At 42.1% G+C, this 17,120-nt stretch overlaps 1 protein-coding gene across 1 annotated transcript in view; it reads right to left on the bottom strand.

Annotated features, from left to right (window-relative positions):
• The window catches only part of SCFD2 (sec1 family domain containing 2), a 203,100-nt gene that overhangs the window by 11,341 nt on the left and 174,639 nt on the right, over window positions 1-17,120 (bottom strand). Inside the window, exon 6 of the mRNA XM_086464441.1 lies at window positions 1,978-2,123. Within this exon, the coding sequence (XP_086320567.1) occupies window positions 1,978-2,123 (146 nt within the window). The remainder of the gene's footprint in view (window positions 1-1,977; window positions 2,124-17,120) is intronic.

Here is a 17,120-nt window from a genome sequence, read left to right as displayed (position 1 = left end):
GACGTTAAAAATGTGCTATGATTTTGCATGTCTAAATTTTTAGCACCAAAACTCAGTGCCCTTCAAAATGATCCAATTCAGCTACACAGATACTAAAAAGCAGATATTATGATCACTTACTTTCTTTTAGCTATGATAGATTCAAATATTTTCAAAATCTTTTATGACTTGAAATTCTTCTATTATATTTTTAAGGAGTTTTTACCTTATTTTTTTATACAACCCCAAATAACTGCATTGATTTTTCACTCATATAAAAAACTTCTATCAACTTTAAATTTTGGCTGGGCACAAACTCTGTTTAAAACAGTTGTTAAAAACCTCAATGGCTATGGGACATACCTCAGACAAGATTATAAGGAGAAAAGGAGAGAGAAAAAGAGAGAGAAAGAAAGAGAATGAGAAAAGGAGAGAGAGGGATGGAAGGAGAGAGGGAGGAAGAAATAAACTTCAGATCAAGATGGAAGGAAAAGAACAGTAGTTACAAAATCAGGCAAAATAAATGCTCTCCTCTTGCATGATAACTACATGAACTGGTTTGATAACCTGATGAAAACATTCATGCTTTTATGTAAGACATAAAAACTTCAATGCTACAAAAAGTCCTTCAAAGAGGCTATCCAATTCCCACTTATCTATAGAACCCTTTTTTGAGTCTTATCAAGAAATGGAGGCTTCCCAGCTCCTAACAGATAAAGTGGAAAAGCACCTATAGGCTAAACCCATTCCCGTAGCACTAAGCCAGGCCGGCAATGCGTATGGCCACGGGAAGGGCACTACCTCAGAGGAACTAAACTGATCATGTATTAACACCTGCCAGGCAAAAGAGAGGTCCGTTTGTACAGAGCTATATGTATAATGGAAAAAACCTGTACTGCCTGCTTATTTCTGCTGTTCTAAACCTCCTGAACTGCCCTCAGCAGCAGGTTGGTCCTATCCAAGCAATTAAATCCATCACATAGCCAGCTTAGGGGGCCACAAGGTGTTAATACATCCCTTGCTGTGTTCCAGCACTAAGCCCTAAGGAAAAAACCTGGGTTACATCCAAAGAACATACTGATGCTAATTACACTTCCAGGAAACTTTTAGAGGTTATTCTCTTATCATCTGACTGCCCCCCCACTGAACTGTATTAAATGTTCAATTTTCCCCATTTCAGACACCAGACTGGTCCCAACTGCTAGGAGACTTCAGTAACAGGTTTTTTCCACCTTAGTTTTCCAGCAACATTTTGCCAATTTCCGTTCTTATAAAGCAATGCTTAATTTGAACTACATCCCTTTGCTGGTCTGCAGCATACTTAAGAGTCTGGAACATTCTGTGATTCTGTGTAATTCTGTGATTTCTGTCTGGCTCAAGGGTAGAATCAAGTTTTACGGTCCCTCTCTAAATCACTGTATGTGCTTTCCATTGTAAAATTCTGTTTTTAACTGAAAAAGTTAAAACACTTTGGGGGAGACAGCAAGAGAGAAAAACACTGTATATTAGTCCTGATGAGTTATAGTAATATCATAGTTCATGTGTTCACATTTTACAAACAAAAGCTGCATTTTTCACCTATTTACAAATGGGACTGCCTCTCACGCTTATAGGGATGGGAGAGAAAATACACAGGAATACAGTCGCTGTATGGATGCAGGTTTGCTATGCCATGAAAGGTCTTAGTCCAGAACTGTCTTGGCCCAGCCCTGCTTTTCACAGGCTTTTATGTCATATCACAGTGCTGCAGAGCAAATCCCAAATTTCTTCCTCAGACAACTCTTTGTTGACACTGACAGGGACATGCCTGAGTTTGGATGAAGGACTTGAGGAAGTTCTTGATGATTAGGTCAAATTAAAAATTATAAAAATTATAAAATTTATACTTAAATATCTTCCACACGGGCAGAACACATACAGGATTAGCAAAATTAGTGCTGTAATTTTGACAGCACGCTAGAGAAATAATATACACAGGGAAAAGAAAGATCCACTTGCCTGGTGAGTGTTGCTGCCTGGATTATGTATGGAATTAAACTGTTTCATGTTCATTCGAGCTCTTGCAATATCCCTGAGGGACTGAAAGATATCGTCCACTGCATCTGTGGCTTTCTGAGATGTCAAGTTCAGTGACGAGTCACAGCCTAAAGAAATAAAGAAATACGGAGCTGAGTGAGTGAAAAACGTTCAAGTGTTTTGATAATAAGCAGTAGGAAAAGCATAACTGGGAGGAAATTTTAAATTAGTTTCATCATGTTATATAAAGACTCAGGGGCCTGTTAGACAGCATATACTCAGCATGGCACGAGTCTCTATAGCTAAGCAAGAAGGCATAAATCCTAGACAGCAAGCAAAGTGGAAGTACCTCTCTAACCACATTCGTAACCTAAATCATACAGTAATTTCATCGGTGCAGGGTATGTTTTTCTCTCACAGCAAACAGAAGATCCTATGCTAGCTGGCCCCAAAGAAGAGCCCCATGCGGAAAGCAGCCAGCTGGTTTGCTGGTCTCCTCAGTGCAAAACAGCCATGAAGAGGGGAATTGCTCCTCGGGCATCGTACCCAGGCCCTGGCTGGCAGCCTGCTGACTCCAAATACATTTCCTACCTTTGTGACAAGAAAAATGAGAAGAGTCTGTGTTAAATACAGTGGAAATGATAGCTACACAATGGAAAGAGCTGCATTACCATAAAAAAGTCCTTATCCATCAAAGTGGCACAGTTTTAATGTATTTTTCCAAAGCACTTCTGCTAAGATATAATGGTTATCTTCCACTAAGGCCAAACTCCATTTACAGGACCATGTTAAAGGTCCCTTCAGGCAGCTAGGCAGTGCCTTGGCAAAGAGAAATTCTTAGCCTTGGCTCCATCCCCTTCACCACAGCACCTATATTGCACAGTAGCGTTGAAAAAATGCTTTCTCAACTGACCTGCTCATGTGGTATTTTTATTGCCCTGTCAACACAGCTCTACACCTTTTGACATCTCTGCCTGTCTCGCTTCTCACTTGACTCCTCGCCCCTATGGCGGAAGATCCATCACAAAATAACCCTTCTTGGCACGCACACACACACACACACTCACTCCTGCTTATCGCCAGTGTCTTCTCTTGGGAACGCTGCTGTAGCGATTTGTGTGTCCATCCCCCGGTTCCACAATTGGTCCTGCACCAGCAAACCTCTACGTCTGTGCAGAATCCTGCTGAGAGGATGGGGTCTCCCTGCAGGTCCCAGCACCTGTCAGATTGCATCGTGCTGCACCAGCAAAGCCTGGCACTGAAAACAGACACCCAAACTGTCATGAAGGCACTTGTATTTTTGCTTGGGAGGGCTCTGAACAAACTTTCTTCTGCCACTGACAGAGGACAGATTCCTTATGCACTAAAGAAACAACAAAAAAGGCTGTACTTTCAAAAGTTGCAGGGAATTTGTAATAGCTCATCTGGATCACACTTTCACATCTTTGCATTCTGTACAGCAGAACATATATATATAATATATACACATACACACTTACAGAGGTCTGAAACTATTTCCACAAGATGGTGATTAGACACTGAGCTTTCATTTGTCTGAATATTATCTGTTGAAAGGCTCCAAGATGGATCCCCAGCTGGTGCAGCAGAACAGATAAAATGACTATACTTCTGCAGGGCTACATCAAACCAAGCTGCTGAGAATTTATGCCATTATAACCCACAAAGCAATGACGCGAACACAAACTGGGCCTCAGTGACTCCCCTGATGTAATTCTAAGGCAGACACTCATATTTTTGGACAGGGCTCTTGAAATTATTAACATTTTTTAAAATGAATGCTAACTTACAGACATAATTTTGGTTTTATGCATGTGTAAGATCTGCATGCTTTGATACTCTGACTGATCAAAGCCTAGTTTTCTATTTGGTCGAGGAGCCTGCATGTTGTCAGTGAAAGCCTGAACACAAACTCTGCAGCTCATTACCCCACTCCACTGGTGCTCTTGAAACCAGAGAGGTGGCTCCTGCGAGTGATCTTGTGCCTGTTTATGTGCAAGGGAACAGCAGCCAACAGCTGAAAAAACTGAACACCTCCTGGACAGGTGATGTCGATAAAGTCTGAAGTAACAAATCCTGGTTTATATTTATCACTAGTACAGAGAAAATATTCAGAGATCTTGTCTTGCCGGTGTGCTTTTACCCAGCCCATGGGAAAACAGGAATAAGAAAACGGGGCAGTCCCTTTTAGCTCCCAACTCAGAGGCTGTGCGTATTTAATAGTTAATATTTATAAATCATTCTGCAAATGAAAATCAAAATGAAGAGCCATATCTCATTTTCATACTAGATTTTTGTTCTCTCCAAGAGACAAGCTTTTCTCTGTTTTAGCCACATTAGAGATAAGCAGCTCCCAGCTAACGTAAGTAGTGTTATTTTCTTTGTCCTCTCTTCAATCCTTTATCAGCAAAAGCCATTGCTTTTGGCCAAGCCACCTCTGCAATGTGTCCTTTCATTAGCGAATGCAAGTGCCCCACATTGAACAAGTTCAGGCAAGGTAAAAATCAGATCAGGTTTGCTTTGCTTTGCACACTCTGCTTTTTTTCTTAATTGTTTATTTTCCTGGACCATTTAAAAGCCTTTTGGTTTGGCCCTATGGTTACTTTTCTCATTAAAAGAAATACTTTGTTCCTTCTCCCGTTGGCATCAATTCGCTTTCTCTCTCTTTATTTTAACAAGAGCCTTTTGACCAAGAAGTTTCAAACCAGCTTGTCACTTCCCACTTCTGGAACTGCAGAGCAGTTCCCAGTGGACACGGTCTGGCTTTGTGGCTGGAAGCCCCTGAGATTCTCCTCACCTTGCCTGACCCAGCGCGTCCCACTTTGCTGTTGTTATCAGGTCAATTTTCTCTTGAGCAATTTCTTGAGGAAGTGCAGCCTCTGTAACATCACTCACCACCTGAACCTCATTACCAGGGAAAGCTGTCTGGAGCTCAGGCTTTCCTATACAGCTTGGGCTGACACACCCGTGGGCTGGAGGAGGCCATGAAATCATTCACCCTCACCACCTGTTTAACAGGGCACATTGCTCATCACCATCGCCTGAACCAAAATGAGAGGCGCAGAAGCCTTGGTGCACCGGACTGTGCACCAGCACCTCCTCACCCTCCGTGTTCAACCATGTCTCCTGGCAGACCAGAGTATATCTCGAGGAGCACTGGAGCACACAACGTGTGCTTCCAGTCTCCATGGCAGAGCATGGTGCTGGACCCAGTTTGGGACCCAGGGGGGCACTGGGAGTCAAAGCTCTGGTCTGACACCAGTTTAAGGCTGGCCAGACGAAGGGAAAAGAAGTGTACTTTCAAAGGTTTCTCTAAAAGTTCCTTGGGACTTTTGAGCAAGAAATATCACATATCTGGAGAAGTCATGGCTCTCTTTTTCCAGCCTGACATCCAGTTCTTTTTTTAAATGTAAATTAAAAAACAAGTTTTCTTGGCAATCCCTTATTGTTGAAATTAATAACAAACTCTCAGGTTCTCTGAAGGCTGCTGCCTACCTGTGGCACTGCAGTAGGTTTGAAAAGGGGAGCTGGGTTTCCCTCCAGCCTGGAGAACAACAGAAGCTTGTGTTGTACAAATAGTAGGGGGCTACAAATCACCTCCCATTCACACCTTCCCCGTGAATGGGGCTGTGTGCGCATATGGAGAGCAGAGCACAATCCCTCTTCTCTGCTTGCTTCATGCTACCAAGAAATCTGCTCCTTTTACAACAATGAAGAGGTGGAATACATTAGGTGCTGCACAGCTCGTTTGCTAATTAAAACAACTCTTCCCATTACTGTTTTTCCATGGTAAGTTAAATGGCATTCAGAGAGCATGCTGAATGAATTCCTTTGAATTCCAAGCCCTATTATATATGGGAAAAGGCATTTAAATGAAATTTGGGGATTTCCTGTCAGACTTGAAGACCAGTTGTGGAAAAAAGAAAATCACCATTAACGAGCACCGGCCTAAAGATTTTAAAGCACATATCCAAGATCTTGATGATATCCCAAGAAGAACATGACCTAGTTCTGAAGTAAGTGGTGCTTGTCCTCACTGATACTGCTTCTGTTCTGCTTCCATCCATGTCACGGTTTGAGGCTGGGCTGGCCACTAACAAATGACAGATACTCGCTATTAACCCCTCTCCCCTCCCAAAAGGGAAAAGGAGAGAGAACAAGGGAGAGAGATTTTACGGTTTGGAAAAGAAAACTAAAACAGCTTTAATGAAACAATAACAATAAAAGAAAAGATAAGAATAAGGAAATAATGAAATCTATACAATATGTACAAATATATACAAAACCAATACCGAACCCAACTCCTCCCACCCTGATGACGACACGTCACCACCACGCTGCAGGGCTGGCACTGGGGCAGTCCCAGGCTGGACGTGGCAGCAGACAGGAACCGGATGCAGGAGCCGGACTCAGGCCCTGGATTCAGGGATGCACGGCTCGGGATCGACGACAGAAGAACAGACAGAGTCCTCCTCAGATGTCGGCCATTGAAGAAGACAGTGAGACCCTCGTGATCTGTCAGCTTTATACTGAATATGACATCTATGGGATGGAATATTCTGTAGGTCAGGTTTGGGTCACCTGTCCGGTTCACTCCTCCCTGTAGGTGTGACCCTTTTCACTCCCGGCACCCCAACACGGAGCACAAGATTTAGCAGTGACCTCGGTCGCTATAAGAACAAGTATAAGCAAGGGCCTCTCTGCATCCCATTCCTTGGTATGGACTATAAACATCAGGCCTTATCACTGCTAGAAGCAGTCACTGTCTGGAAAAGCGTGCTGCTGCTGTTTCAGAAAGTGCTGTTAGTTAGAGGAGACTTAACTGAAAAGTTAAAGCACTAAAACAGAATTACTTCTGATTTAGCCCAAACCAGGACAATCCACTTGCACTGAATTTGAGGAGAGTGAGACTGTCAGGAGCTGCATTCAGTGCCTAACAGGATGAGACTACAGGCCCTTGTTTTTGACCTACTTTTGAACTTTTTAATCAGAGACAGCACATCTCCCCTTAAGCTACACATTTGCATAACCATTACTTATTAGTTACCAGCACTAACACATTTTCACAAGAAGCTTGAGAAGAGGAGAATGGAGATGCTCTTCTCTACAGTCTGGAGCAACCCAGAAACCAAACTGGACCAGTGTGATTCCTGAAATCGGAAGGAAGATACTTTAAGAAAAGGACACAGACATTGTGAACCCACAAGACACATAATTACAGATTGGCATGTGATTGATTTTTCCCTCCCTGAATGCAACAAATGAGAATTTCAGACTGTTTATCGGAAAACCTTTCACTCTGCTTTGTTTCTTTTGGTACGTGGTCCAGGCGTTATAAACAAACTTGTTCTTTCTCTAAAGCAGTATGTTAATTATTAACACTTTGTGAAGGTCTTTGATCATTCCGGGACACCACTGAAAGGCTACAATTCTTACAAAATCAAAAATTTAGGAAAGCTGAAAGTTCACCACTTTACTCTGTTTCATTGGTACTAATTTAGGCTCTCTCTATCTTAGGGTCTCTCTATAGTCCATTTACAGAAAACCTACCTATTTACAACACAAAACCTGCAAACCCTGGAATGGAGCTGGCAGAGTACCCAGGCCATTTTAGAAGCACACACTGAAGCATGGGCTAAACCAGAAAACTGGTACTTCGAAGAAGAGAAAATCCAGCACCAGGATTGCATTATGCAAGCTGTTTTCTAGATATGTAGAGTTAATTTGCTTGTCCGCGAAAGACAGAGGAAGAACAGAGATATAGGGTGCCTTGAGGGTCAGAACTCAAAATACAGCACTGTAATATTAAAGTAATGAAAATCTTCTATTTTTATACTATAGATGACAGCATAGCAATGGGGCCCTTTTTTTTCTAGCTGATAAATCTAAAAGCATACATATGTATACCCACAGCCATATGTTTTATAATAGTTTTGATATATTCATGCATTAGGGTTGTTATGAAAAAGTAGGTATGAATGCATATGGTTATACAGACCATGGCTGTTTTTTGCAAGGGAAAAAAAAGTCTAAAAACCAAAACTAGGATGAAATTTGTGTGATTCTCCTCTCACCTTTCTTCCCAATGCATTCTGCCATGCATTTGAATCTTTATTGTGAAATCTGATTTGTATTAAATCATAAAAGTGAAGCTGGTAAGCGAGTGTGACACTGTGGGACAAGAAAGGATGGGCCAGAATACAAGACACCTGTCATTCACCAATAGCAACATCAGCAGAAGGTGAAAAATCAGAATTGACTCCATCTTAGTTTGGAAGATTACAGAAGAAAGGTGTGTTCCCCGGCCCTTGAGAAGAAAGCATCCAGAGAGGATAGACACAGTGATGCCTGTGACAGGTTACCCACAGCACTTGGCACATCCCTGTTCCTGGGGATGGAGAGGGTCCTGCTCCGCGCTTGCTTGGTCCTCTGCATCCCCAATGCGAGTGTGCATGGTGCCAGCTGAGGCAGCCATGTCTGTGCTGCTGGCACCTCCCAGTGAGGGGGAAGGCTCTGGGCAACCTTGAAATGCTGAAGGCCAAGTCAATGCCACAGCGAGCTGAGTTCAAAACAGGGCTGGCTTTTCTGACATTAGCAAGTGATTCGGGTGCTATGGATTGCATTAGAGGAAAAGAAAGGTAAAAAAGAAACAGGGAAGAAACTGAACGATTTCTCAAAATGGTATTTGGAATTCAAAGGTGAATTAAAATCCCAAGAAAACAGGCAATTAGTAAAAAATAGATGAAAGTTATAAAAAAGTATCAGGTCCATTTTGCTGAGGCCCTGGCAAAGCGGTGTGTTGGGGCTGCTGGCACAGAGGGGCAGGAGCTCATCAACTGGGGAAGGGGCAGCCACAGAGGTGCAGAGATAAGCTGTCCCTACCCACAGCCTTGGGACGCTCTTGCACCATCACCTACCAGCCACCACAACAGATTTCTAAGCTGTATTCCCGATTCAACCCCCTTTCTCACCCTCCCTCTTCCCTCCATTTCCTGCAATAGTCCCTTGCCCAAGTCATTCCTCAGCCTTCATTGCATCTGGGAGGCTGGACTTGGCTCGGGCCATGCTGCTGTGAAACCACCTGTCCCCATGTCTCTTCTTGGGGCAAAGCAAGTTATTTGTGGACCAGACGCCAAGAGGCCAAAACTCCTCTGAGGTGTTCAAGAGGTTAGCATCACAGCCAGAACGTGAACTTGGGATTTCACAGCCCTGGGCTTGATCAGCCCTTCTGCCAGTCCACACAGCACCGAATAACAGACTGCAAATGCTAGCAGGCAGAAAGATAAATAGAGGTGAGGAGGAAAGTAAAGAACAGCAACATATGGGAAAAACATTAGAAAAGGGAGGGAAAACATATACGATGCTAAAAATCAAAGCAGAACGTTTTTCTCCCTCAATTTTTAGCAACATCTGATTTGAACCTATTTGAAACCCGAGGTTCACACGGAGGGTCACTGTAGGGCTCCAGCTCAAGTCTGAAACTTCAGAATAACTCAAAGGGATTATCTGAAAAGCCACACAACAGAGAAGGTCAGCTCCGCGTTTCTATAAATGTCATTTATGATCCAATTGGCACATGGAGAATGAAAACACAGCGGCATGCAGGGACGCTCTGGGGCAGTCACCAGCACCACACAGCTCAAGTGGAAGTATGGATGTGACGTCTGCGATGGGAGGAAGGGAGGGTCTGATCCACTGCCAAGGAAACCATGGAAGCTAGTATTGCGATGGGCAAAGGTGCAATTTGTAGTTTATTTTAATCACGACAAACGTCTCCCATTTGAGAGAAAAGCCAAGGAATTTTTTTTTAAACAGTTACTAAATTTAGAATCCTAAAACTCCACTTCAGCTTTTAAATAAGTGTCCAAAGTTAGCAGTGCTGAGCATCCAGGGATTGCACATGTATGTCTCCATGGCAGTTCAGCACAGATCTGATGTTTATTATATAGGGACACATCCTGTGAGCTCTGGAGCTCATGAGGGAGGGATGGCAAGAGCCAGTGGTGTGTTTGGAAAGCTTGTTGTTCGCCTCAAGTGCAGAAAGCCCTTCTGGAAACTGCTCTTGGGGGTGCAAGGCACGCATAGCCTGTGTTGTTAAGTACTTCGCTGGATTTCAAGCTCTGAAGCTGCATGTGTAAAAATCTGGCCACTTACCTACATGATTAAATATGGATTTAAGACCTACCGAATATTTTTTTTTTTTTTAATTTTGGCCTCAATATCTGTCATTTGGACGTTTCTGTTTTACGGGAATGTTTTATTGACTTCTTCTTGCCAAAATCCAACAGCACAACATGTAATATCAACTTTTATGAAGCACTGCAAACTCAGGACTGCAGGCTCTCATGTTACATGAAATTAAAGCTGCCAATTCAGTGAACAATTACAGGGAAAAACCACAGCACTTACTAGAATAAATTATATAAATTAATTGCAGGAGGAATTTAAGTTAGGCTCAGATGTGCTCTCTGAAGGAAATTAATGTAACAAATTCATTAGGGAGCCATTCAGTTGTTCCCTCGAGTAGTCCATATCTTAATTAAAAAACCACACATGTTAATAAAGCTATGGTAAATGCTCTGTAAGTCTAATAAGGTCTCCCAATAATGTTCTTACAAGAAATCAGTAAAACTCCAAGTTTTACTAAACAATATAGAGCTTTATGAACATGCCACCCTAGGACCAATATGATCAAATGTTCTCAGTCTTTTGCAAGTTATTCTACAGTACCCTCCTTTTGTCTTCAGACTGGTGGCTGCACTTTGGCAAGGGCAGATTTTTGCACCCATCAAGGGCCTTCTTGCTATTCATGCATCAGCCAATACCACTCAGTGATGCTATGAAGTTTCACCCTCTGATCTGCTGCCTCTCACCTGCTTTGCAAGGTACTCCAAGAGGCACCATGTACGTGAAAGACAAACAATGCATGGAGAAGACGGATGATATTTGTGTCCAGGTAGCAGCAGGTGAGGCAGCAAGTACTGCCAGTGCAGCAAAGCCTCCTTGGCCAGGGTGGACAGAGAACAGAGGACATGTTGCATGTCTGAAACAGTATGGCTGTTCTCCTTCAGAACAGCCAGCATGGTGGCACATGGACCTCATGTCCCTGTTTCTTCCTTTCTTTCTCCAAGCACCTGCAAGCCACCCTTATGTGAGAGACCACCTGGAGCTGGACGAGCCTTTTTTAGGCTATGGCCTTGCTTATGCTCAGACGGCACTGTTAATGCAGCACTTTCACACTGCCTGGGCTGAGGAAAATCGTATGCAAAGTGTTCCCAAGCAACTGCGTTTAAAGCCCTTCATAAAGAAACACCCCGACAGCCTGTTTTGTTTCTGTACTATGAAGCAGCAGAGCAGGGAGGAAGCTCAAGTAGAAGTCCATGGGAGTCTAGATGCTTTACCCACTCAGCCTCAGAAGGTAACCTCAGGAAAACATGGCAAGATCTATAAATGTCCTTATTTTTATTAAAAAAATCTATATGTTGATTGCAAGGAATCATACTTTTAGAAAAAAACCAACAAAGTTAAATAAGTCTTTCAGTATTTTTGTTTGTTTTTTCCACCTTTTTTTCAGCTTGGACAATGGAAACAAATATGATCAATGTTTTTTGCATTCACAGTCCAATTTGATTGTATGTTCCTCATACTGCCAAGTCAGGCTTGCAGACATAATTAGAAAATGCTTCTGAGTACAACTGACCTACCTAGAATTTTTAAAAATGCATGAAACTATTTGAACTGATGGATCTAAGAATGACAGTAATGGAGAAATGTCCAAGAGACATTTTCTTTCCCAGTTTAAGTTCTGAGCCAAACCAGAACTCATGGTGTCCTTAAACTGTCGAAGGCAGCTTTACACAATAACATAAATGCATAGAAACATAAGATCACAATTAAAACTAGTAATTGTAATCTATTTATCAGCTACTGAAACAAAATAATATTTTTACCAGGAAGACAAAAATCATGACATTTTAATGCTACGTAGAATTATCTATTCAAAAAGGCCTCTTCACCCAGTATGCTATACAACAGGTGAAAAGCCATCTGAAAACTGACAAAGATAACAGGCACTTAGGCTGCATTCAACGGGCTCTACTTAATTAACAGATAATAACTGCAATTGTATTTTTCCCCCTTATATGAATTAACAGAATTATAGTATATCCCTTAAGTACCTTTTGCTTTGAATTCATAACTATGCTCAGAATAATTTCCTTGTTTCTCTTAAAAAATGTCATAGCTTACCTTCTAAAATTAAAATTAAACTATAAAATGATTAAGTGTCAGCCAAAACACTAGCAAGTTGTTTTCCAGAAGAGATAGCATGAAAAAGCTAAGAGCTAAGTGCCAATCCTATATTAATTCACCCTGCTATGACAGTTTTGATGCTAACAGTAGGTAGAAATATACTGTAACAAGTTCACAAAGTTCATGGTAGTAAGAAATGGAGCTGTCAGATAAACAAAAATATCATGGATTTACAGTTCTTGTAAAATTTGAATCTGAGTATGAAAATCTGACAAATGACACACCATTTTTATATACTTTATGTACTATTCAGCTAGCATCGCACTACCCAACTGGAAGAGAAATGAAAGAAAGACTAAATGCCATGCTGAGTGTAATTATGACAGAACAAAAACATATAACAATAAACTCTCTGAAGTACTAAAGTTAATATATGACATCAGAGTTTATAGCTTAATTGCCATTTTAGAAGCAAAATACATTGTTTGAACTGTGCCATGCTCAGCTGTGAAATCCTGATTACAGAAAGCATTTGAGTGTGCTTAACCATATGTGAAATGCCGCTGAAATCCAGCCAGAATACCTTCAAACCTTATTTTAGCATTCCAGCTCCCCAGGAAAGAGAAATCCTACTACTCTACTTTCACTACAAGCAAATCATTAATTTTAAAATAAAACATGCAAAGTGATTGTAACCAAGAATAACGCCCAGAATAACTGGACATTTCATGGTAATTTCCCTGGTGATTTTTAATTCAAATTTCAACAAAGTGTCTCACAGGGCTGCCTTTTTCAAAACACATTTCGCTGACACTAGCAACTATACACATATTCACAGTATACGTAAATGACACAAAAGGTGAATATTCCCCTTTTGTGGCTAAATTTCAAACCAGATTTGGAAAGTTTATGGCCACAGACTGGTAGACAGATGATCTTGTAAATCACCACCCAGCAGCTCAGGCACAGGCTCAGGAGCTGCCTGGTACTGTGTGCTCACAGGACCTCTGGGGACTTAGCCAGCTCCATCAGATGCTGCTACGACCTAACTCCAGGCTCAGTTCAAAGCAGGTTTGCTGAGGGAATGACAAGAACAACTTACTGTGGCCTGCCAGACACAAGCTGATCAGAAGAGAAAGTCAAGCGGTGCATCTCTGAGGGGCTACAGGCATCAGGAGGGGGAAGGAAGGGCTCCGATTTTTCTGTACTATCAAGCACCCGTCAGTGCGTTAGAGAGACAATTTCTGCCTGGCAGATCGCAAAAGAGTTTCTCTCTTCCTTTCATCAGCAGTGTGAGAACTGTGACATGCTCTGCCTCCCCAAATGTAGTGAAAAGCTGCCCATGGTCTGTGAAAATTGTTAAAGATGCTGAAAATGAGAGAAATGTGGCTTGTGATGCTCTGCTGGAGACCACGAGTTGTATTGGGTAAGGACCATATTACACTTTGGTTTTGTTCCTGATACTTCTTCTCCTGAAACTGGACATGACACTGGACACTGAGGTGGACTATGGGGATAGAACAGGGTAGGGGCAGAACACCTCTTCTTCTATCCTGCAAGTAAAGATAAGTGAAGCACAACAGTTTCCAGAGAAATAGAACAGAAATATTTATGGTAAAGGGCTTCACTGCACAACATAAAGAAAAACGTTTTAACACATAATATTGAAAGCAACAGCCATAATTCACCACACAGAAATCTGGAATTCTACTTTAATGACCACTTACCACATTGCAAGTCATACATGACCAAGGGCAAAAGGACAAGAAACTGGAATGCTGAAAATTTCTGCATTTGCACCATGACAACTCTTGGCCCTCACTGGAGCTGTTTCACCCTGCTACTGTCAGTAGAGCATACCATGCACGTAAATGAAGGGTTCCATCTCCCTGGTGTCCTGGCCTCACCAGGGGACACCTCCAGTAAGGGGCTGGCTGGGGCTGCAGGAAAGCTGCTGCAGACTTTCACTCTCCCAGTCCAAGAGGCTTGGCATCTCCTTGCACACTAGGGAGGGAAATGCGTAGTAGGCAGTGAATGGGTGGTAAAGAAGCTGTGCCTGCATCCCTCAGCTGGTCATACACGTGCTACCTAGGCAAGGAGTGTATATAGGGCACAGATGTCCATATTCTGCAGGCAGTCAAGAAGTCACACTGAAGCACAGCTCTTCTATCACAACCAATGGTGATCACAGCAAGGAGCGTGTGTGGTTTAATCCATGCACAGCACCCACTTTGTGTTACAAGCTCAACTGTATTGCATGCTGTACATACAACGGACCCTCTGAAGACAAAGCCCTGTCTCTGGTGAGTCACTGTATTAATCTACTGAAAAAAATGACCTGCTGTGCCGTTACTGTGTTTTACATCTGCAGAATACACAGAGAAAAACTGCCATCGTTTGTACAACTAACCATCTATCTGTAAAGCACAGTGTTGTACACGTGGGCTTGAGATGCCTCTGTCAATTTTTGAAGCTATGAATTGTGAACAATTTAATTCTAGTATAAAAGCAAGCTGTATTGTCTGTCACCTTACCAGAGTTTGATATTACAATGCTTTGTGTCTGGATAAAAAGGTAAAACATAGTTTAGCCTACAGCATGGATGATTATGTTATTTGAAATAAGCATTATGTCTCTGATAAGATTAGGAAAACCATATTTTGAAGAGGCATATGCTTTTCATGAATCTCATGAAAATTTCTATGCAAAACCAGCGCTACATTTGGAGTCAGAAATAAAACACGAGAGGTCTTGGCAAATTTCTCTCTTCACTTTGGTTTAAGTGGTTGTTTATATTTTTAATCACCCACTGTAAAACTATTTCATTTGAAATCATCGCCGGAGTACTGTCTCAAAAGATAACTCTTCTTTTTTCACATCTCAGTGAGAATAACATCCTATAAAAAGTATCTTTACAGAAGGTTTTTTTCTTTATGAAAGCAGATAACACTGACTCATCTAAATGATTTAAAAGTCTTCCTATGTTCATCTACTCTTATAATCCATTGAAACTGTGCACCGCACTTAGCAGAGATCATAAGAATACAGCTCAGTCCAAACATCTAACAATCTGCAGATAAACAAGAAAAGGCAACCAAGTAAAAAGCATGGGCAGAAAGACCAATAAATAATAAAGCAATAAAAAATTCAAGTTAGAGAGAAAGCACTGCATGAATTACCCCACTTTACGTCAGTTTTTAAATTGAAATTAGTATTATACAAAAGACAAGACACAGACTGCATAAAGCATACTTTGGGTGAAAAGCAAAATAAAAGAAGTGAGGCTGCAGAATGGATCTGGAAAGAGGAGAGGAGAGGAGAGGAGAGGAGAGGAGAGGAGAGGAGAGGAGAGGAGAGGAGAGGAGAGGAGAGGAGAGGAGAGGAGAGGAGAGGAGAGGAGAGGAGAGGAGAGGAGAGGAGAGGAGAGGAGAGGAGAGGAGAGGAGAGGAGAGGAGAGGAGAGGAGAGGAGAGGAGAGGAGAGGAGAGGAGAGGAGAGGAGAGGAGAGGAGAGGAGAGGAGAGGAGAGGAGAGGAGAGGAGAGGAGAGGAGAGGAGAGGAGAGGAGAGGAGAGGAGAGGAGAGGAGAGGAGAGGAGAGGAGAGGAGAGGAGAGGAGAGGAGAGGAGAGGAGAGGAGAGGAGAGGAGAGGAGAGGAGAGGAGAGGAGAGGAGAGGAGAGGAGAGGAGAGGAGAGGAGAGGAGAGGAGAGGAGAGGAGAGGAGAGGAGAGGAGAGGAGAGGAGAGGAGAGGAGAGGAGAGGAGAGGAGAGGAGAGGAGAGGAGAGGAGAGGAGAGGAGAGGAGAGGAGAGGAGAGGAGAGGAGAGGAGAGGAGAGGAGAGGAGAGGAGAGGAGAGGAGAGGAGAGGAGAGGAGAGGAGAGGAGAGGAGAGGAGAGGAGAGGAGAGGAGAGGAGAGGAGAGGAGAGGAGAGGGAGGAACCCTACTATGGGAACATGGACCAGTGTGGTACTACTTGTTTCCAAAGGATGAACAATGACACCATGTGCCAAGAATCGCCTTCCTCCGAGCACATGGGTGTTGCAGCCGGCCACTACCAAGACACAGAAGAGCCCAGACTATGAATAACACAAAATTACACAATTAATGCTCATTTTTATTCTTTTTCTTGTCTATTAACTAGAAAGCACACTGTACTGCAGATGGCAAGTATCAGTCAATGAAGAAAATGATCAGCAGTACAAACAACATGTGCCTGTATAGAGGGACGAAATATCCTAGAGTATTAAGTGGAATAAACTTGTATTCATAAAACAGATAATAATTCATAAAATGTGCAATAGATAAAAAAAGATGCTGGCAGAGGCCTCATTTTAGCAGAAAATGTAAACACACATTCAACTTAAAAGGTGTGACGGGATGAAGTTAGGCCAGTGCTTAAGTGCCTTGTTGAATTAGGGTTGAACTCTCCAGTTTAAATTCAGAAACAATTGTGCTATTTTAATGAACAAACAATTGAATGGCTTGTGGAGTTGGTGTAGAATGTTTCTTAAGCACTTAAGAATTAACATGTTTTGTCTTTAAAACAAATCAAAAATGTTGTATGCACGGGTGAAAACACAGATTTTAACACAGACTTGAAGAAACAACATCTGATAGAAAATGCCTTGGATCTGTAGTCATTTCCATGTAGTGTAAATTGTTACTGTTTCCAGGAAAAAGAAATAATAAAATACACTCATAATTTTGTGGTCAAATTTCAACACCTGCTTATTTATTGTGGCCAAAAGAATAAGCATAACATGATTTATGCTTCAAGCATACGGCAGAATCACAGGGATTTTTTTCATTAAATTGTGCCTGCCTAAGAACGAAAGAGGACATGTAATTTCAAAATTGACT

This window comes from Leptosomus discolor, chromosome 4 (assembly GCF_034619465.1).
Source record: "Leptosomus discolor isolate bLepDis1 chromosome 4, bLepDis1.hap2, whole genome shotgun sequence".
NCBI classification, from domain to species: Eukaryota; Metazoa; Chordata; class Aves; order Leptosomiformes; family Leptosomidae; genus Leptosomus; species Leptosomus discolor.
This window is presented reverse-complemented; position numbering and strand designations above follow the sequence as displayed.